Source organism: Blennius ocellaris (genome assembly GCF_963422515.1).
Source record: "Blennius ocellaris genome assembly, chromosome: 4".
NCBI lineage: Eukaryota > Metazoa > Chordata > Actinopteri > Blenniiformes > Blenniidae > Blennius > Blennius ocellaris.
The window spans coordinates 7,084,166-7,104,917 of record NC_137653.1 but is presented as its reverse complement, the minus strand read 5'-3'; the positions used below and the strand labels follow the sequence as shown (position 1 = coordinate 7,104,917).

Here is a 20,752-nt window from a genome sequence, read left to right as displayed (position 1 = left end):
GATAAAATTTTGATATAGGATTCAGTGATTCTCTTTGTTTTTTCCCCTAAATATTTTGTATGAAATAATAATTTCAGACACAAATCTGATTTGTATTTTTGTACAACGGTTAAAGGTTTGGTAGGCTGTAACCAGAGGTTCACTGGTTGAAATCTGCTGATGATAGCTTACTACTGAGAGTGACCTGTCACGTGTCGAGTTAGCCCTCAAATGCTATATTTATAGATATCTATCTGGTTTATCAGATCAAAGCATCTTTCTCACTGGTGACTGACAAGCCAAAAGAATTCTCGTTTCCATACTGCTGAGGGCATTAACTTAAAAATTCTCTTTTCTTTTAATTGTTATTACATCACAGTGTGAGTGTATTTTTTTTTTTTATGTTTCAGCACTCTTTTTGTCAGTAATTATTTTTCAATTCCAACAATCCTTTATCAATAAAATACTTTCAACCGTAAGAATTGAGTTGTTAACATATTGTATTAATTTTTTCAAACCACAATTCAACGCAAATGTATATTTATTGATATTTGAGTGACATTAATCTATGAAATAATTCTGTAGCCTGGAAAATCAATACACTTTTGTCTCTCTGGCAATTCATCAGAAAATAAAACCTTCAAACCCTCTCTCAGTCCTTTTAGAGCCACGTGAGCTGAGAAACCAGAGTTTTTGTTTTTCAGCGTCAGACAGAATCGTTGATTCACTCCATTAATTTGTTCCCTCCTGATTGCGCTGCACCTGAGTATTCAGCGACTGGAGCTCATAAAAGCGAGCTGCTGTATAGTATATACAGCACTAATATCATCACGTTGCCGTCAGCAGATCTGGCCTGAGGCAAAACAGAGGAGAAAGCTGCTCATGGCAGCGGTAATGACTGAACTGGAAGCTATGAAAACATTGAGGCTCTATCAGTCCGTACTTGAGAGAAGGACTCTACACAACATGACGAGAACTTCCATGATAAATGCTGATGTCGGATTAATTTCAGGGTTAATAAATGTAACCAGAATCTATTTTCAACCAAAGATCCCAGAGAGGCACTGCTTCAGGACTCAAACTATCAAATTGATATAAACTATTTAATTCCCACTCTCCATTAAGCCCCTGTGTTATTTCTCAGCAAGCTATGGAAATGTTCAGCAGAGGGGTTGGCTGCATGAGAATTCAATATAATTGCACTCTAATTAAGCCAATAAACAAATAGAAGCCTTGGGGGACACCATAACATAGCTTCATGGGAGAACGTCATTTATAAAGATCACAATTCTCTGGCCTTCATTAGCTTTACTGGCCCATTCAACCATTATCGGAGCACCCAAAGGTCAACAGGCGAGACGCGGAGGGCTAAAGTGCTGTGGGCCTAATGAAGGCAACAACTGCTCTGTGAAGTCCAACATGTTCACAGATCCCTTTGCTCCATAGCATCAATTCTCATTATTTATTACCAGAGCCTGTGGTGAGTTACTGTGAATGATACTGTTTATCTTACGACTGACAGGAGACAAAAAGAAGCTCATGCAAAAGAGCCGGTAGTGAAGGGGGGGGGGACAGGTAACGGGTGCAACCGCCGGCGCTCACAAGCGCACTCCTGTCTGACTCTGGTCTTATTGAACTCACTGTAACTGCCACTCTTTGTCTGACTAGTGCACAAGCAGCAGATTTCGTAGTCATCTTGTTGACAGTGCCAATAGTGTGATGGGGACTTCATAGAGGAATAAACAACAGCACTCAATTCATCAGCGCAATACTGCACTGTAATGGCAGGACCTCTTCTGTGTGGGCTGATTGAATTTCAGCTGAGCCTATTGTGCTGAAGCCTCACTCCCATGCATGCTTTTGTCTGACGCTCCTCCTCCCGCCTCAGCCTTTCAGGACAGCCGTTGATTTAGTCTCTCCAGGTACGCAGGTGTCGAATCTATTCCTGTAGCTAGCGTAAAGTTCAGCGATGACACTCTGTAGATGGACCAGATGTCTGGGTTTGAACGATAGAGAGAGCCTCCTGTGGCATTCGTTACATTTATCCTGGCACCAGATGACAAATAAATGACTGTGCTTGTAATGCCGAGGCCTGCTGTAAACTGGTGATGAGTGCACACGCAGGCGAGATAAGGTAAATCAAGACCCGGAGGAACTGGAGCATTTAATTGCTCTGAAAGACGTGTCGACGTGGGCTGTGGGGCTTTGTGGGGCCTGTCATTTACAGTACGATGATTATGAGGTGTGTTTGCTTTGACATGTCAATTCTTTAAATAAGAACGTTGTTTATGTAACAGCTCAGCGAATCAGTAAGAGGGTCTTCGTTTTTTTTTTTAACCCCCGCCACATCATGTCTGGCACACCATAGCGGAGTACCTTCAATTTTCAGCTTGCAAGGTCTGTGTGATATTCAATTGGTAACAGAACCGCCGGAGGAAATGTTGGCCTGTGATTTTCAAAATGTATAATAGTCTGCTTTATGACATTAGGGAGCCTATTCAGGTTTGGTCTGAATGTTGTTAATGCTTCAAAATGAACCAAATTTTGATCAAACCTTTAAAAAAACAAAAAACCAAACTTGTGGTATTTTAACCATCCTTTACATTTACTCCATTCTACACTGTGCAAATTGAAGATGACATGAAGTGGGACTGTGTGATGACAACATCCACTGAGACAAACTTAATGACCTCTGTGATGCGAGTTACATTTCAAAAAACTACACAGTTATTTTTTTTTAAAGTATGCTGTATTTACCAAATAATATACAGTGTACCATCATTATTCAATGTCATGAGTCTCTGTAATTATATTGTATGAATCAAAAATATGAAAATTGCCAGACTACATGATTAAATTATTACCCTTTTGTTAATCAGTGAATGTGTTTGGGTTTTTTTTTCCATGTACTGCTTTACTATCATGCAGCTGTCCACCAGTAGTCAGGGGTAAAAAGACATCCGGTAGCAATCACCCTCCACACAGCAGTACTCTAATAGAACATCGGGGAGGGAAGATATATAAGCATTCAACCAGAGAGATGCACAACCAAATTCAACTCAAACTTCTAAATAATAACCAGCATGAAATGACAGCCCCCCAACAACCACGTAGAAGTTAGCACTCTTGCCTCATAGTGGGGAAATTCCAGATTCCCAGTCTGCATCTGGGATGGACTATGAAGCTATTCTTTGAGGAGTTTGATTATTCCCACTGTGAGTTTTGTCCAGTTTCCTCGCACAGTCCAAAAACGTTTATTTGGGGCAAATTGCTGGCTCTAAAATTGCTTGTAGGTGTGAATGCGTGCGTGACTCTCTGGCTGATTACCCGTTGATGGACTGCTGACCCGTTCAGAGTATACCCTGCTTTCACCAAATTGAAAAATAAAAAGCATTTTGAAGATAAATAGAACAATAGCGGCTGCTGGTAACAGTGTTAACTAGCCTCTCTCATGCTAAATATTTTACCCCGGGATGCTGAGATCAGGCACAATTTAAGAAGATGAAGCAGTGAATCGGGATAATGATCCTACATGATATAATTTAACTAATGTTTGTGTTTGTATGGCTTCAGGACGTCAATGGAATATACAGTATATGAACCTGAACCCACGGTGCTAATATTGGACTGTCAAAATATTTCCCTCCACTACTCTCCTTGTATTCTCAGTATGGATAGCATAAAATACTGTCTCTTGTTAAGTATGTATTCAAACGGTAGGTCTAAATATGGTTGCTCAAACCTCTATAGCAATATTATATGTGCTCAATGGGCGTGAGATATATTTGTAAATGTTAAAAGCAACCTTACTTCTCTGTAAAAATGTACTATTTCTCTTTACTTGTTGAAAATAATTGCAGCCTTCTTACAGAGGGAACAGTCTTCCTTTTGAGATAGTGTTACATGGTGTGACAAAGCTAAATCAATTAGAGTGCGATTTAAATTAAGTTTTTCAGGCTCTCACAGGCCTTTTTGGTTATATATTAAATATGATTATTCTCTCTCAAATGAGGAAAGAAAAAAAAGTAGGACATTTCCCTGAAGCTAAACTTAAATGCTGTGTTCCATTTTGTGTCTTACCTTAACTTAGCTCAAGGCAATGGCAGAAGTTTGAACGATGAAAGTTAAAACTATCCTCCAGTCATTGTGTGTACAATTTTTTACAGAAAATAATAATTAATGAGTGACTCATACAAAGTGAGGCTGGGTACAGGGTGTTAAAGATTAATCCTGGGCAGGAGAAGTTTCTCAGGGTTTGTAAATTAAAGTCTTTTGAGGTATAGAGGAAGAAACAAAAAGAAGAGCTTCCCGTAGCCTTTAAAGATTTTTTTTTCCCTACTTATATTTTACTATTCAAAGCCATGCGGGCTAATGGATTACCTCATCCTCCAAAAAAAGCTGTTCAATCTCTCTGTGATTGTATAATTCTCTTTCATCTTCAGAGAGGGGAGATAGGATGATTAAACAAAGAACTCAGTGATATCCATGGCGGCTGTTGACATGCGACTCAAGACATGCAACACTCGCATGAAAAAATAATGTGGGCTTTGCACTCGAGCTGCTTTTCCTTGACTGTGTATGCAACGTGTATGATAATGAGAACATATACTGACAACAGACTACAATTTATAAAAATTTTACTGAATACATTCCAGTAAATGCAGGAGAAAACAGGCTGCATACATTAAGCCAAGCCAGGTTTTGATTGTTTCCAAAGGGTAGATGCTGTTGCTTGCAGTTTTGTTGTTTGTGCCAGGGAGCACACCGGGTGAAGAAAGACCCAAATTGCACATTTGTAGCAATTTGGATGTGTGAGGGCAACATGGAGCGTTTGGAATTAATTCATTGTTTTGCTGGTCACATATTGTATTATTAATATAAAACAATTGGTTGCAGTCGTTTATTGATTTTCCGCATTGCTGTATACTATAGAAATTATTTTCTGGATGCTTTGCTCCGCACAGTGCACACTCTTAAGAACGTTTTTTTTTTCCACAAAGCTAACTATCACAGCCGGTTTTTCAGGCCAGTATTTTCATGCTTTGTTTTGTTTAATCCCAACAGGGAGGAGGTAAGGATTAATTTGTTGCATCTGTCAGACCCATGCTGGCACTGCTGATAGTGTTCATGCCAGTATGAGGCTTTTCCCTCACCAATGCCCTCTCTTGTAGCCACTGAACTCCCTTTTGTTACCACGCCAAAACACCTCTTTCAAATGCATCTACACATTTCCACTCCCTCATTGTTGTACCGTCTTTGGCTTCGCACCCGGACAGCCTCCTCTGACTGTGCGGTCCAAGCCCAGCTCCCATTGCCACATCCCCTTTTGGATCCCTTTTGACCTGTAGTCCCCCAGTGTTCCCACTGGATGTGATCCAGGTCCACGGTTCAAGAGGTCAGACGTATTCATTTAACATGGGAGTACCAGTGTGGGACCGTGTTTGTGTAAGCAGCTCATAGGTCTCTAATGCATTGTGTCACACAGCCGCCACTTACATGTGAGTCACAGGCATGCGTGCGGCCTTCAGAGATATTTGAGTCTGCATTCATATTACTGTGTCTACAGTCGATAGCTTGTTTGTTGACAGAATGAAACTTTCTCATAAAACCTCCTTTCTGAGTGGATTATTTTCCTCCAGAGATGAACCAGCATCAAAGCTGTTGTTAGCATACAATAACGTTTATGTGGAACATGGCAAGAGCACTCAAGCCCTGATAAAAAGAAAGCTCACACAAATAGATTGCACCTTTAGTGTACATGTGTTGTGTGGGTGAACAAGTAAGAACAACACCATATGTGACACTTTGTTCAAAAGTATTCATATGAGAAATGTTGCATTAGACCCTGTTTACCAATGAACAATCGAGTGTGTGTGATTGGATGGAGTGCAGATTCCCCATAAGCACAATGTGAAATGCAATCTGAGTTGGACGTGTTTTTGTAGAGGAAGTTATCAAACACATCAGTGTTACAATGAATATAACTGAATCTGGCAAGACAAAACTGAAAAAGGGAAAAATATGGGAGATGATCTCCCACAACGTCAAAGCTGTGGAAAAGATAAGCAACAGAAGAGATTTGGAAAAGATTGTAAGACCTCATAGGGGATATGACACTTAAATATATTTTTTTTTATTATACTCTATTTTGGCCATACTGTTATATGTTATATATACAAATAAAGTATATTGAGAGCTAGCTGGGGAAATGCTTCTCACCACAATAAATATTTCCTATTCAAATGTATTACAAACATATGCAACCATAAAAAACTTCGGCAATTATACATCAGATTGCCAGTGTCATAGAAGTCTATTAACATACATGTTTTCCAATATATTTGGGGATTTGCATTAACTGCAATATTCCATATCCATGAAGTTAAATCCACTATACTGATATATATATATATATCAGATGCGATCCTCAGTATGTCTCATTAGATCAGCTTGTGACCGCAATATCAAATTTGTGCCAGTAATATATGCGCAAACCCTCAGATACAGTAAAGCCCAGTTCCACCAGTTGAGAATTATACACAACATATATTATGAAGTTGTTCTATGCATTTATATACATGTGGTATGCTGGCTTTCTTAATCCAGCAACTTCCTCATAAAAAAAACCTCAACATAAAGAAGTCCATATTTGAATAACTGGAGAGAATGGCAGAAAAACATTTCCAAATGCACCGTCACACGGCAGAATCACATGTGACTAATCCTAATGTCTTAAATTATGTCGTTGAAAATTCTTGCATAAATATTCAAAGCCTTGCAAGACCAAAACCTCTTCGAGTCAACCCCCTTACTTATCCAGAGAACATTTTTTTTGCATTTCTGCTGGTAAATTGTGGTCTTTAAAAAATGTGACAATCATAATGATCTGGTGGAAAGCACTAATATTTACTCAAAAATGTCTAACTTCTTTTCATTTCAATGACCCAGTTAAGTATTGGAAAAACAGATTCAAGACACAATATTCTGTCATGCATTTAGAAAATGTCTTTTCATTTGTTCGTTTTATGTGTCCGACCTCATTTTGTAGATACTGCACTGGATTTGCTTTTTCTTCCCTACATGCAATTTATATAACATCATGTGTTTAATAACATGCAACAGTACATGGCCAAGTAGTAGACTGTGAAATTAAGTTTCACTGCACAATGTCTCCAAATGAACTTATGAAGAAGCTGCTACGTTAATATTATTAACCAACATTGTCTGGTACATCATCAATATGCTGCCAGTGCTGTTACGACATAAATAGAGGAAGAAAGATTAGGGCCATTGTTCTCATAGAATTGAAGTGCCTGCTACAATAGTATAAGAAATCAAAGATCAGTACTGGCTCTTTTGTTTTGTCTGCATAGGACTCTACAAAGCTTTGTATGTTTATAGCTTTTGTGTCACCTTTGTATTTTTATTGGTTGGTAAGAAGTTGTAAGTTGAAGCAGCAGTTTTTATAAAGACTTTGTGAAAATGACAAGGTGCCAGGTTATAGTATCATTTTTTCAGTTACAACAAATGAGATCAAGACAAAAATACTCCTCACGTACTCACGTACCTTTTCCGTGGACTGTGACGTGCCAAAGAAGATTGGGATGAATGCTAGCCAAATAATACAGGTGGTGTACATGGTGAAACCGATGGGCTTGGCCTCGTTGAAGGTTTCCGGCACCCCTCTGGTTTTGATGGCGTAGACTGTACAGGTGACCATGAGCAGCATGCTGTAGCCCAGCAGGCAGATGAGTGACAGGTCAGAGATGTCACACTTGAGCACGCCACGAGCGAGCACCGGGTTAGATGTCCTCTGGTCTTCATAGTCAATGATGGCCTTGGAAGGATCGACACCGAACCAGATGCAAACACCCAGAAGCTGCACTGAGGCCAGTGTGAACGTGATAACGAGCTGAGAGGCTGGAGAGATGAACCGAGGAGCGCTCACGGACATAGCGCCCTGCTCGAAGATGCGATAAATACGATTGGTTTTGGTGAGCAGAGCGGCATAACTGATGCTCATACCCAGGCCAAGAAAGATCCTGCGAAGGGAGCAAATTCCCACTTCCGGCGCTGAAATCATCAGGAACGTGGTGGCATAACAGAGGAAGATGCCAGTTAGCAGCACATAGCTGAGCTCTCGCCCTGATGCCTTCACAATTGGAGTGTCATTGTGGCGGACGAAGGTGACCACCACAAACAAAGTGGCCATGATGCCAGCGACAGCGATGAGCACGGGGATGACTGCCCACGGAGAGCTCCATTCCAGCTTGACAATGGGGATGGGAACACAGCCCGTGTGATTCGCATTGGGCCGCGAATCAAAGCGACACATCTTACAAGTGTAAGTGTCGGCTTGGTAGTGATAGCCATCACAGCGCTCGCAGTGCCAACAGCAAGGAATGCCCTTCACAATCTTTTTACGCTCGCCAGCCTGACAGGGGTGGCTGCAGATTGAGGAAGGGATCTGACGGGCACCGCTGGGCCACTGCATCGTGCTAACCTACACAGGAAGCAGAGGAACACACACACACACACACACACGCACACAGACACAGAGTGAGTGATAAGAACTTCTAAATGGAGATTTGTAGTGAACAAATCTGATTGTATGCTCTGTGATGGAGGCATGTAAGACTTCTGCAGCTCTATTAATCCTCAGCAATCGTCAGTAACCCTGGAGGTCAAGGACAACCCACGACAGACAACAGCTACTTGCTCTGTTTTCTGTATTTATGCGAGTGCAGGAGGTGAATAAGGCCAAACTATAGGTTGAATTTGGCATTCCTCTCAGATTCAGCAACTTATCTCAGTGTGAGGCCACATTGTTGGTGGGCCAAATGTGAACATATAAGGAAAATGCACAGTTTAGTGTGCAAAGTAAAAATTATTAAAATAAAAAAAAAATCATACTGGTTTTCACCTCTTTTTGCCTTTGGTACATATTTGTGTTTACAGATCAGCCAATCAGAGAGAGGAACAAATGATAAAATACATTTCAAGATATCTCTTTGGTTTGTGGATTTTCCCCTTTCACACAGACACTTGTGAAGATAAATCAGATATGTCATTTCAAACAGGGCCCACTGTCTTTAAAGTTAGCAGTTTAATTTAATTATGTCTTTTCATTCTACGCTGGAGAATTTGTCTTTAAATGTGCATTTAATTAAGGACTCAAAGAACCCTAATTAAATAGTAATTGCTTTAAAATTATAAGTGCCATGTTTCACAGTAGGTGTCCGCCACAAACCTCCTCTTTCCCCACTAGCACGCATGATGGAAAAACAATAAAATCCTCTCAATCTGCTTCATGTATTCGATTGTACTGTTTTGCCTGCCCAAGGCCCACTCTTCATTTTGTGAAAACACAATTTGTTTGGTTCATTTATGTGATTTACTGTTATAATACTGTTACTTCATCACTCTGTCTGCCCACAGTATTGTTCTTGGAAGTCACTGATGCTGTCTGGAGAGACGATATTAAGTATGTCTGTCCTTAAGCTCTGGTGGCTTTGTTTTCATCACAGTCTGCAGCGTTAATGATTTAAAGCACCCGCTGGATATTTACACCTTTGAAGATGAAACAAAGCACCATCAAATGGTTTGGGAGGCATTCATGATCTAACATGTGGCTGCAGAGTCAAAATTAAAGAAACTTTTAGGGAGTATTTAAATGCAAACGTCAACGTTGACCCAGAAAAGAAAAAAGCAAACAAAAAAACAACTCACATTTAGATGGAGCTGATCCGTCCAGTTTCCGATGATTTTGTATTCAGCTGTTCGGTTTCTGATCTGGTATTGGTAGATCTCGTAGCGTCCGGGAGCATCGCCATTCTCGTTGAAAAGCACCGGGTTGCCAGCTATGCCTAAATGAGAAGAACGATTATCATCATCATGTAGTGCACATTACGGGATGATTTTCTGCCTCGTGAGCGTTGATTTGTGAGTGCAAGCTGATGTGTTTTCGTGGAAACAGTTGATGCTCCTTGTTTGAAATTCCTCTTAATCTGAAATTGTTTTGTTTTGAAATTGGATTGATTTGAATATAATCTTGACCGATGTTGCTGCATTCGACGTGAAACATTCGTTTGGACATCATGAATACATTTTCACAAAGAAATGACTTCTAAATGTAAAGAGGAGGAAAGAAAGGAGAGGATGGAGAGCAGACATCTATCAGAATCTAGTTTTCCAAGAAACTGTGAGTAAAGTCAGAATAGGAAGTCGAACTTTATCAGAGCTGTTTTAAATCCTTCACTTCCACATACAAGAGAATGCTTGTCTGAGAAAAACCGAGACATAATGTCAGTTCAACTGATTTGCCAGTGGGATTCCTACAATAAGACATGCTAAATAAACTTGAGAATAATTGGAATTTTAAGGTCCATGTGTAACACCTTTGTGTTTACTAACTCCCCCCAAAATAGAGTATAAATAGTGTAATAAACTGCTGGGGTCAGACATGGATTTACAGTGCGGCTCTGAGTCAGACAGAAAAACAAAACAAAGAACATAAAAAACCCCAGAGTAAATTAATTGGGCTAGCTTTAAAATGTATGTTTTAAACAATTATTGTTATAAGACCCTCACTGCAATTAACGTATTCCCTAAAAGTGATCATTGCCGTTCACTGCATGGTGAAGTAGTGGTTTGTCCTGTTTGATTCCAGACTTGGGGCCTTTGTGTGCATTGTTGTCTTTTGTGTGGTTGTGTTTTCTCTGTGTTCAAATTTGAGTTTAATTCATAACCATTATCATTGCGTGTGTGTGTGTGAGACTGTCCAAGGCGTATTGTCTTTGCCCACAGTCAGACGGGATTGGCTCCCAATTGGATAAAGTCATGTAGAAGATGGATGGATAACAACAGGAGGAATGGATCAATCTGGATTCTGTTACTGTATGTTACTGTGTTATTAATGGACAACAATGTCCTGGAACAATCATCACAAAATGATAAAAAAATAACAAAATGAAAAATAAAAACTATTTTAATATTTGTTTACTTGTATGTATTATAAATGTAATACTTGAATCATTGTCCAGTGTTTGTTTTATAATTAAAATCTGATAACAATTTTTTTTGTTGAGCCTCCATGTAACAAACTTTGTTGAGTGCATGCATTTTTATAAAAAATTATATTCTTGTCTGCTGTATTAAGAAAAACCCAGTGTCAGAAGCAATTCACACAAAAGGTTCCTTTTCAAGCTCCTCAGTCAAAACTTTATGAGTTACTAAACTTGGAAAGCTTCTCCTGAGAAGGAAAGCGAGAACTACTTTCCAAATCAACTCACAAGAACATGTATACCTTTAAACACTAATCAAAACTGTAAACCCCATTGTTTCTTTCTGTATTGTTTATCTTTTTTTTTTTTTTTGCCACGGCTGGTTTATTATTAAGTCTCCCAAATGCATTGAACATCCTAGTTAAGAACAAAAGGGTAGACATGGCCAATTGCCGATGACGGATTTCTGCTGATGAGTATTTTTTTTCTCGCGCGCATTGTTTCGACTCTGGAGGATGCTGCGCCCTAATCCACATCTCGATGAGTCAGCCCTGTTGGATTACTGCATTACCGTTTCACTCAGCCTTGCCTGTGTGACAATGCCGCCCACATCACAAAGCAGTTAGTGATCATGGAAGGATTACACTGACTTTTCAACGCAGGGAGGCATTATGTTTATATAAACATATTAGGCACATCAAAATTGTTGGTAAGCTGTCTTATTTTCTGCCAAAGATCTAATCATACCGATCTTGTTTTTTGTTTTTTTTCCCCTCCCCCTATAATTGTCCAGAGTGACATTTGAAAGGAATTTTTAAACGGTCTCCTCCCCCCTGCCATGGCTGTCTGCCTCCACTGTCATGGTTGAGCACATAACCTCAAGCGGATGCCTAAAGCCCTCAAAGATAGCTTCTGTGGACACAGTTGACATTGTGAAAAATAATTTAAAAAATTGAGAATAAATACTACCAGCAAAACAGGGTTGAAATCATTATTTTTAATGTTTGTATGGATCTTTTTTTCAGGCTTGTTGTCTAAATTTCCACCTTTCATAGATATATTCATTAATTTATTCATTCATCGATATGTACAAATTACAACTGTTTCCACACAAGAGTTAGTCTGTAATTTGCACATGAAAAGCCCTTTTAAATGATCTTAAACATCATAGCATAACTCAACCACTGGCTGTAGAAATAGATGTAAAGGTTTGGTTGAATAAGAGTAATTCATTTGCTGTTTTGTTTTGTTCATACACAAGAACTTTAGCAGAAAGCCACAAATATTATATTTCTGATGGCACACTGAGCAGTCAGTCCTCAGTCATCCTAAATAATCCATGTTTGTTCAGTGAACATCCACCAGCATGTCTTGCCCATTTCATCCATCATTTTGCTAATTACAAATGCAAAAATAATGGGAGGTGTTGCGGATAAAATATTCACCTTAGAGAAAGAGCTGAAATGTTTGTTGGGATTAGCTAACGCACACAACATATGCGAATTGGATGAAGAAGGCATGGAAGATGGATTAAGGAAATGATGGCACATTCAATACTAACTAGAACATGGGTTCTAGTGAGAAAATACACATGGATGCTGTCAATTTGGGAACTTTCCATTGGAGATCTGGGAATATACCAGAAGTTCTGAAAATCTTTGAAAAGATTTGACATTCAACATGATCTACATGAGAATCAGTATTTTGTAATGGTGCTGAAGTAAAACGATACTAGCAAACCTTGTTTGAAGGCTGAGTATCAAAAAGCAGGATATGAAATAAGCGATAATGATTTCTTAATGGGACTATGACAGTGAGGTTGCTGACTTGGGAGATGACTTTTCCCAACTGGCAACACCTTGAGTTCCAAAGTGAATGCACCATAGGAAATTCCCCGGGTATTTATCATTTTTCAATATGAAGAGGCGTCAATCTTTATGGAGAGTGGATGGGGAGGAGCATTTAGAGACATTTTCATCAATGTTTAAGATGCACATTGGGAAATAAAGATGTCATGTGCACACACTGCCTGTCTGAACAGTCCACTGAAACGTCAAGAAGGGCCTGATGAGGTCCAGAGGGGATTCTGCCAATGCTGCACTCTAATTTGCACCAATGCAGAGGTCACTTATGTAAGCAGTATGGGCTATTTATTTGCCTTTTGTGAGTGTGCTCTCAAATAAATGTTCGGGTTAATGAAGTGCTTGTTATTCTATGTTATATTTTATGACCCTGAGCCCCCCCCCACACAACTTCTGAGGTACCAATTAGATGTGTACATACAATCTTTAATAATTCCTGGGCCGCAGTCATTAATCCAACCTGTGCTTGTTCTGCACCGTTGCACAACCAGAACACCTTGGTGAGTGGCATCGACATGACAGCTGGTCATTAACTCTTAATGGCCTGTATGCAGGAAAGGAAGGCAGAGTTTACTCTGGAACCACTTCACTTCTGGACTGTGCCACACTTCTGGTGCAAGCATAGCTTTACATGACTGCTCAGGCACCATTTAAGCTCTGAAATAGGGCATTATCCATCCAAATACAATTTGTTTAAATGTTTATTAAAATCACAACAGTAGTTGTAGATTTTGAGGCAAATTAAAGAAGAAGGAACTGGATGTTCTCCAGTAAGCAATCATACTATAACTGGCAAATAAAAGGTTATTTAAAAAAAGAAAAAAGGAATAACACTGAGGAGGGGTGGATTAAGCACTAACAGGCTATATTGAGCATAACTACAGTTTTCAACAATACTGACACAGTCAAAAAACAGTATGTATATCATAATCACCACTACAAACATTAACTTTCTCACAGCAGGTATATTGCATGTCTGCTGACAAACTGTTTCACATTCAAGTGACAGGATGGACACTTGAATACTCTTACTGTAAAACAACTGAAGTGGTTTCACTGACAGTGCCATAATGAAAACAGCATTGTAAATTAAATGACATAGAAAATGTTGAAAATTCAAGTGAAAAGATGAACACTTGAATGCTCGTAATGTAAAAGAGTTTGTGCAGAAGTGGTTCTGCAAACAACGAGGGTACTCAAACAAGGGAGAATGGCTTGTGAAAAAGGCTGGCTGGAAGGAATATTCCTGTTATATGTTTTCCACAAGAATGGCCAAGGTCATGGATGAAGAGAGTATTGATGAACTGATTCTACTCTGCTGTAGGTTAATATCAAGCTAAATATTCATGATCATATCTCCCTTCCATCTGCAACTGCACTGGCACAATGTCTGTTGGTGCTAATGAGAAACCATCATATATAAAACAGAGTCTATCTTTCAGGTGGTTTGTTTCTTCTGTCAGTGTCTCTCTCTGTCCTGCTCACTGAGCTGACGATCAGCATTAGTTTCCATCTCAGATAAGGAGCAGCTCAGTGTCTTTTTGACTGACTTATGTTTAACAAAGGAGAAGCGCATCAGTAATCCTGAACTTAACTTAGTCCTTCTATCAGCAACATGAAAAGATGCCCCACCCTAACCTGTGAAGCATCACTGGCTTAAATGAAAGTGTTTATCTTCATGAGACCTCTGCTGCCGTCTGCATGTTTGTAATTTATCACAGCTGTTCCTCATCATCTGTTCATGAATCTAACTGAGTTAGTTTATGAGATTATAATGAAGGTTCAATCAGAAATTTTTAAGCTTTTCATGTCTTTCCACCATTGAATATTTTGGTTGGTATAAAACAACAACTTGTCATTGTATTCTTTTTTCCCATAATAATTAACCTGCTTTGTAAATAGTGAGTAAAAAGTACCCGTTTGTGTTACAAAAAAAAAGCGGCTCATTCCATGATTACAGGGTCAGTGGTTAAATCGTTACGTCTGCATGTCGGTCTGTCCTTGGCAAAGACATTGAACCTCAATAGCTGTCAAGCGCTTTTTTTTTTTTTTTTTTGCAGCTTTGCATTTGTGTGTCTAATTGAAACAGTACAGCAATTTGAAAAAGTGCCAGACCATTTACCTGGACTGAAGAGTTTTCTTTATTGGCAGTAAACAAACATGCTGATGACTGAATGTATTCAGAGCTTAAAAAGATATGAAGTGCAGATAAACTGAAGCTAAACACACATAAGCAGCTATGCTATGGAAATGTACTCATAATGCCTCTCTTGTTGAGAAATTCTCTATAACAGGCGCCCACACAGAAACTCTCCACATAACTTAAATGGGATTCTAGTGACTGATGAGGGCCTGTAACACCACCCATGTTTTCAAAGGACAAAGGCAAGAACTTTATTAGACTCTTTGTGTCACACTGCACAGTCTCACTCAATGCTTTCCTCCCTTCAGGTAGATTTCTTTTTGTATTTATTTGTTTATCTATGTATGCATGTATGTAATATATATATATATATATATATATATATATATACACATGTTTCAACGTTTAAATTACACTTTTGTACTCAAACTGAAAATTATAGACCTAATTTTTGTTACAGTTTCAAAGAAAAGCATAGCTGAGTAACAAAAGCTTCAGAGACTTTTTGATAGTTTAATATACATGATTGTCTACCTCTCCACTGTCTGTACACAGGCTTTGGGACAGGTTTCTGAGGTAGATCCTATATGCTAAAAGAAAAAAAAAAGCTCTGTATTGAAGAGCGTCTATTCTCACCATGTTAGATTCAGACAGTTCGAATTTGATGAATCACAATTGTTTAGTGTCATGCCAGCTTTAAGGAAATGTTTGCACTGTGCAAGAAATATGTCAGCAGGAATCATCTTTTCAGCTCTGCAACAGTGAAGCCTTTGCTCATCCTTGAAAAGAGAAAGAGAGAATGAGGTGTGGAGGAATGGAAAAAAAATAAACAGAGAGCTCGCCTTTATTCACCGCTCATAAAACCGCTGTCCCTGGTGAGAGTGACAGAGGAACGGCCACTGCAGTAGAACAAAAAAACACCTCCTCCTGATGTTATTGTGAGAGACAGGAAACACTGACAGGAAGCTTGATTCAATTCACTCAGGTCTGGACAACGATACAACTTCCAACGCATGGGAGGGAACACAGAGGCACAAGATGGTGAAAAGCTTTGAAGAGTGTAAAGCACTGAATGAAGACAGACTGAATGAGTTTGATTCTCCACTTTGGCTAACCCTACATGAACCAAAGAGAAGCACTTGCAGACTCGGTCAATCGCAAATTTTTCAAACATGCACTTGGAATATGAGCTTGGGGGCAAAAAACATATTGTTAGACCAATGAAAATAAGCCTTTTGTCTGTTTTTCATCTTTTCCAAAAGGTTATCTGTCATCAAGACGCTCAGTGTGTCCCCCTTCTGGGATCCTGAAGATCCACACGGACATCAAAACAGTTTCACGTGGTTGGAGTAGAGACCACTATGAGCATCTTCGGTTTCAAAAAGAGCTTGTTGACCTTTATTATGGGGTTTTACATAGCGGCTTCGGACACTATATACGACATTATATACTTGTCAAGGATATGGTCTTACTGCTGTGCAGCTCAGCAGTGAAAAACAATATATTTTTAGCAGATGTCTGCCAAAAACCGCTGACAATAAGCAAAATGTGTAACAACAGATTGTTGCTGGCTGGGAATCAAGCATGATTCATCACAACAACAACAAAAAATGACCTACTTCCACCGTTGATCGCCGTTTGCAAGGAAAACAGGATAAGTACCCTGTTTTTTTTCACTAGTGGGTCACATGCTAATATCACACAACATAGATTAATATTGTCTTTCAAAGTGTGATTCGCGGGGACAGTCGGTTCCGTCTGAGCAGCCGGCCCATTTTCTGTGTGTGGACAAGTTCAATGTGCTGCTGTGTGGTGACGCAATCAGATGAAGTGTAGCGTAAACTCAAGGCAACCCCTCAGGTCAGATTATGTGAATACAGTCTGCCTGATAAGAACAAAATGCAGCTGAGAAGTTCATACCAAACAAAAGCTCAATGTTAGTGCTAACAGGCTAAAAAATAAATAAATAAGTAAAAAATCTCATTGAAACCACTTTACAAAGGAGTCCTTCTCAATCCTCATTGTACAAACTGTCAAATTAAAACAATGTTGGTTCCTATTGTGAAGGCTCTCGCTCACTCTTTGTTGGGATCATTTCTGTTCTTGCATGAACGTTGCATTTATCATTCATTTATTCTAAGGGGGATCGATCAGCCTCTTTTCAGCTCCAGATTTCAGGCTACCTGAAACCCCACTTTCCACTGATAGGACACTTAAAATGAGACAAAGCAAAATTGTTCCGTTTTTGTAATTTGACACCTGGTTCTTTGTCTTACCAACTGCTGCTGTGTCTGAAGTTCAATCCCAATCTTTTCATCTTTTCTTATTATTTGTATTATTGAATCAAATATAAATGTAATAAACATAAAGTTGTGACTCGTTCATGGACACAGTGGATGTGCACACTGGTGTTGTGCAAGCAAAACCCCCAAAAAGTGACGAAGATTTTGCAGATACACTTGTATTCTTTGTGGTGTAAACGAGGCCTTTGACGTGAATCCCCCAGTGTGAAGAACATTTTATAAGCATTAAGCATCGTAGACTCCCTTAAGTTTTTGTTTGATTCATAATACTTCCTTTTGGTGCAAAATCTTGAAAGCTTTCAGGAAATCAGGGCCAAAAGTAAGCCTTGTTACGCCATAGTGGTTGCCTTTGAGACTTCAGGCTCAGTCGTATATATGGAATATAGGAAAATTAAAAGCTAGCATGTTCACTTTGTAGACAATGACATTGGTGTGAATGAAAAGGGCCACACAGAATCTGCTTTAGAGCTAAACCTGAGAGCAACTGAACTCAGCCTGCTGTATATTGTGACACGCAGCCCATCTATTGTTTTTACCTCAAACAGTATTGACCTGGGAGCAGCTGAGCCAGTGCAGATGGGGGGGGGGGGGGGTTAAGGGTATCTGCACAGCCACTGCTGAAGGAGACTGTTTACTTTTTCCACCTAATTTCATGCCATTCTAATAAGTGGCTTTATATTGATAATCCAACACCGCTGACATCTGGAAATAATGGCAAATATTGTAAATAACACATTTTTTCCCTAATGTCTGTGATGAATAGTTAGATCTGACATTGTTACTGAAAACGATGCACATTTTACCTGTTGCTTCCTTCAACAGTAACAACTTCTAAAAGCTAATGATCCTCACCGTGGTATTGAAAGCAACTACGTTTATGTCCGTCGCTTGTGTGGTAATTGTTCTGCATGGCCATTTGATTTTGTCTTCATTCAGGACTGACATTGTGATAATGTTCCCACAAGGTAGCAATAGACCGCTCGATGGTGCATTCATTTTCAGCATAGTCATCTCACAGTGTTTTTAGAATTTCAATTACATTCACCCATCGAAACAAGCACGCACACGCACACACGCACACACACCCTCTCTCTGACATAGCTGGTCGTCAGCCTTTGCGGGCACCTTGGCCTTTGGTGTTTTGCTCAAGGACACTTCAAGGCTGAAGCAGAAGGAGGTGGGGATCAAAGCACCAACCCCGGCAATTAGAGGACAACACGCTCTACACTGTGGATTCCTGTTAGAGAAGCTATCGCCATCTTATTTTAACCCAGATAATTGCAGGCCTGCCCACAGATTTAAGTCAAGTCAGAAGCTTAATTAAACACTGCCAGATACATTCAACAAAAACTGTTACAGGATGATTACATGCTTTTCGTGGTGATTATGGTCCAAATGAGAAACTGACATATTTCAAGGTTAATGCACATGATATATTCTGTATTTGGTGGAAACAATCTTATTATATAGTATATTATATAGCAACATTCGTACATAACAGCTCATAAAGCTTCATCATAAACTAATTAAAAGACATCAAAAGTATCAAAGTCATCAGGGGCATGATAAAAAGAAAACTCCTGTCAGCCACTTGGTTTGTTGGTTAAATGTAGGCTTTAATGTTAAATGGGAAGAGGTGTCAGAAAGGTTACCACAGGGATAACTGGCTTGTGCCCGCCAAACCTTCATCGCAACGTTGCTTTTTGATCTTTTCATGTCAGCTCATTCCATCATCATGAGGCAGAATTCACCAAGCGTTAGATTATTCACCCACTAATATGGAACGTGACTTGGGTTTGGACCATCATGAGACAGGTTAGTTTTACCTTACTGATGATGTATTGTTGCAATAGTAATCCTATTACTATCCTATGAAAACACCCAAATAGATTGCAAGATCTAGAAGACTTATGTGTACTCTTGGACGTCTCACTACAAAGGCTAATAGGAGTCATCTATTTTTGCCACATAATATATCATACATCACAAAACAAACCATTTCTTTTTTACAAGAAAGCATCTATTAACTTATTCCATCATCAAACTGTCCCTTATCTCTAGTGATGAGAAGGCCTGTTCAGTCCCATTTTAATTTTCTGAAGGAAAATATTGCATTTTTTACTCCTCAAATATGAATTAAACATCACATTGACATTCTGCCAATGTAATAAGAAGATATTAGTATGATAAATTAGCTTGAAGAGTAGGAGTACAAATGAATAATTTATCCGTACAAACACTGCACACTCAAGTCCCTTTGAAAGAATTTTAATTGTCTTCCTTTACCCTATTTAAAAAAAAAAAAAGCCATGTCTATATAATGAAACTGTGGCTCACCGCTCTTTGAATGAAAGCAGTCAATTATGGATATGCCAGTCATGAATGTGAACTTGACTGATAACTCAGTGTAATGTAATTCTACATGAAGCGAAGGAAAATAGGTCATATAATACAGAGAGGAATGTAAGTATGGAGATGAAAATACGGGTCGTTGAAATGATGTCTGTATGAAGAAAAGGTTTCCAAGTTAAAAAAAACTTTTTAATAATCTCTGAGTGAAGTAATTATCATGAACCCCTTCTCAAGTCAAACACATCTCTTGTCTTGTGAGTGCACTCATATAACTATACATTCACATTCTATTGTTTTGGACCTTTTTGGCAGCAAATGTCAACTAAAAATTGCTCGAACATTTATCCATCTGTCAAAGAGGGAAACTTCATATACTTCATATAGAACCTATTCTGCCATCAAATAACAGTCATCCACTTCACTATGGCGGTTATTGTGAAGTTTGTCCAGCAACACAAGAAGTGTTGCAGTGTTCCTTATTCACCTTATTTCTTTCTTCATACACGATGGATGAAGTTGACAATGTGCTCAAATATATTCTTATCATCTAATTTGCAAATGCAACTATAGTAACACACCAAAAATGAGTAAATGGCAAAGATACCATCACCTGAACAATGGCATGTCGTTGGGAGTTTGACAGCTGTTGTTCAACAAAGCCTGCAAAGCTTAGAAACAGTGACATTATGGGCTCTTTTAATCTTCAACCACTGGCATGATAGGGTGAAATATACATCTGCCCACATTTTGCTCCAATGGGAGTGATATAAATGTAAACAGTATGATTTTTTTTTGTTTACAAATATTCAGTAAGCCGATTACATATATTATAGTAGCATTATACTTAATTCAATTTAATTATTGAGGAAAATGTGTTAGTTTAATACCTTTTTGGCTGTTTATGGCTGCACTTTGGTCTTTTCAGCAAGTAAAACATCTGTGAAATCTATAGTCACTGGTCTTAGACCAAGAGAATAGTGTTTTATTGGTCCATTGTCAGACTCAAGGGCAACCCATCACAGAGCAATGCATATTGAGACTTTATATGTAGCTGGGTTATATTTATATTTGTGTTCACTGAATGGAGAAACAGTGATTCCAAGATGATTG

The 20,752-nt window shown here is 39.0% G+C and overlaps 1 protein-coding gene across 1 annotated transcript in view; it reads right to left on the bottom strand.

Annotated features, from left to right (window-relative positions):
- The window catches only part of LOC308129225 (metabotropic glutamate receptor 4-like), a gene marked incomplete at both ends in the record, with an annotated part of 145,833 nt that overhangs the window by 7,295 nt on the left and 117,786 nt on the right, over positions 1–20,752 (bottom strand). The window contains 2 exons of the mRNA XM_080495069.1: positions 7,547–8,482; positions 9,709–9,845. Coding sequence (XP_080351195.1) covers positions 7,547–8,482; positions 9,709–9,845 — 1,073 coding nt within the window. The remainder of the gene's footprint in view (positions 1–7,546; positions 8,483–9,708; positions 9,846–20,752) is intronic.